Here is a 289-nt window from a genome sequence, read left to right on the forward strand (position 1 = left end):
GATTACTAGATATTAATTCAGCTTTTGTCTCTCCTTGCAGTATGTGGGTCCCCAGTTCATAACCTCCATACGGCCGTCGATGGAAGAGGAAAACCAGTGGAGTCCCGAGCTGGAGGAAGCGTGGGTTCTGCTCTTCCAACACATCGCTTACCTCATGAAAAGCTCCATGAGGAAAGAGATGCACCAGTGATTTTAGACCTACATCACCAACACAAGCATAGAGGGATAATATCGCGCACTTTCATGTTGTGAAGCTTTGACACGTGGCTTTGTAACTGACATCACATTC

General features: G+C 46.4%; 1 protein-coding gene across 1 annotated transcript in view; it reads left to right on the plus strand.

Moving 5' to 3' along the window:
- Positions 1-283, plus strand: part of LOC119592941 (non-symbiotic hemoglobin 1-like) — a 72,468-nt gene extending 72,185 nt beyond the window's left edge. The window contains exon 5 of the mRNA XM_037941833.1: positions 41-283. Within this exon, the coding sequence (XP_037797761.1) occupies positions 41-190 (150 nt within the window). The 3' untranslated portion in view covers positions 191-283. The remainder of the gene's footprint in view (positions 1-40) is intronic.
- The last annotated feature ends 6 nt before the right edge of the window (positions 284-289 follow it).

Source organism: Penaeus monodon, chromosome 31, assembly GCF_015228065.2.
Source record: "Penaeus monodon isolate SGIC_2016 chromosome 31, NSTDA_Pmon_1, whole genome shotgun sequence".
Taxonomy (NCBI): domain Eukaryota; kingdom Metazoa; phylum Arthropoda; class Malacostraca; order Decapoda; family Penaeidae; genus Penaeus; species Penaeus monodon.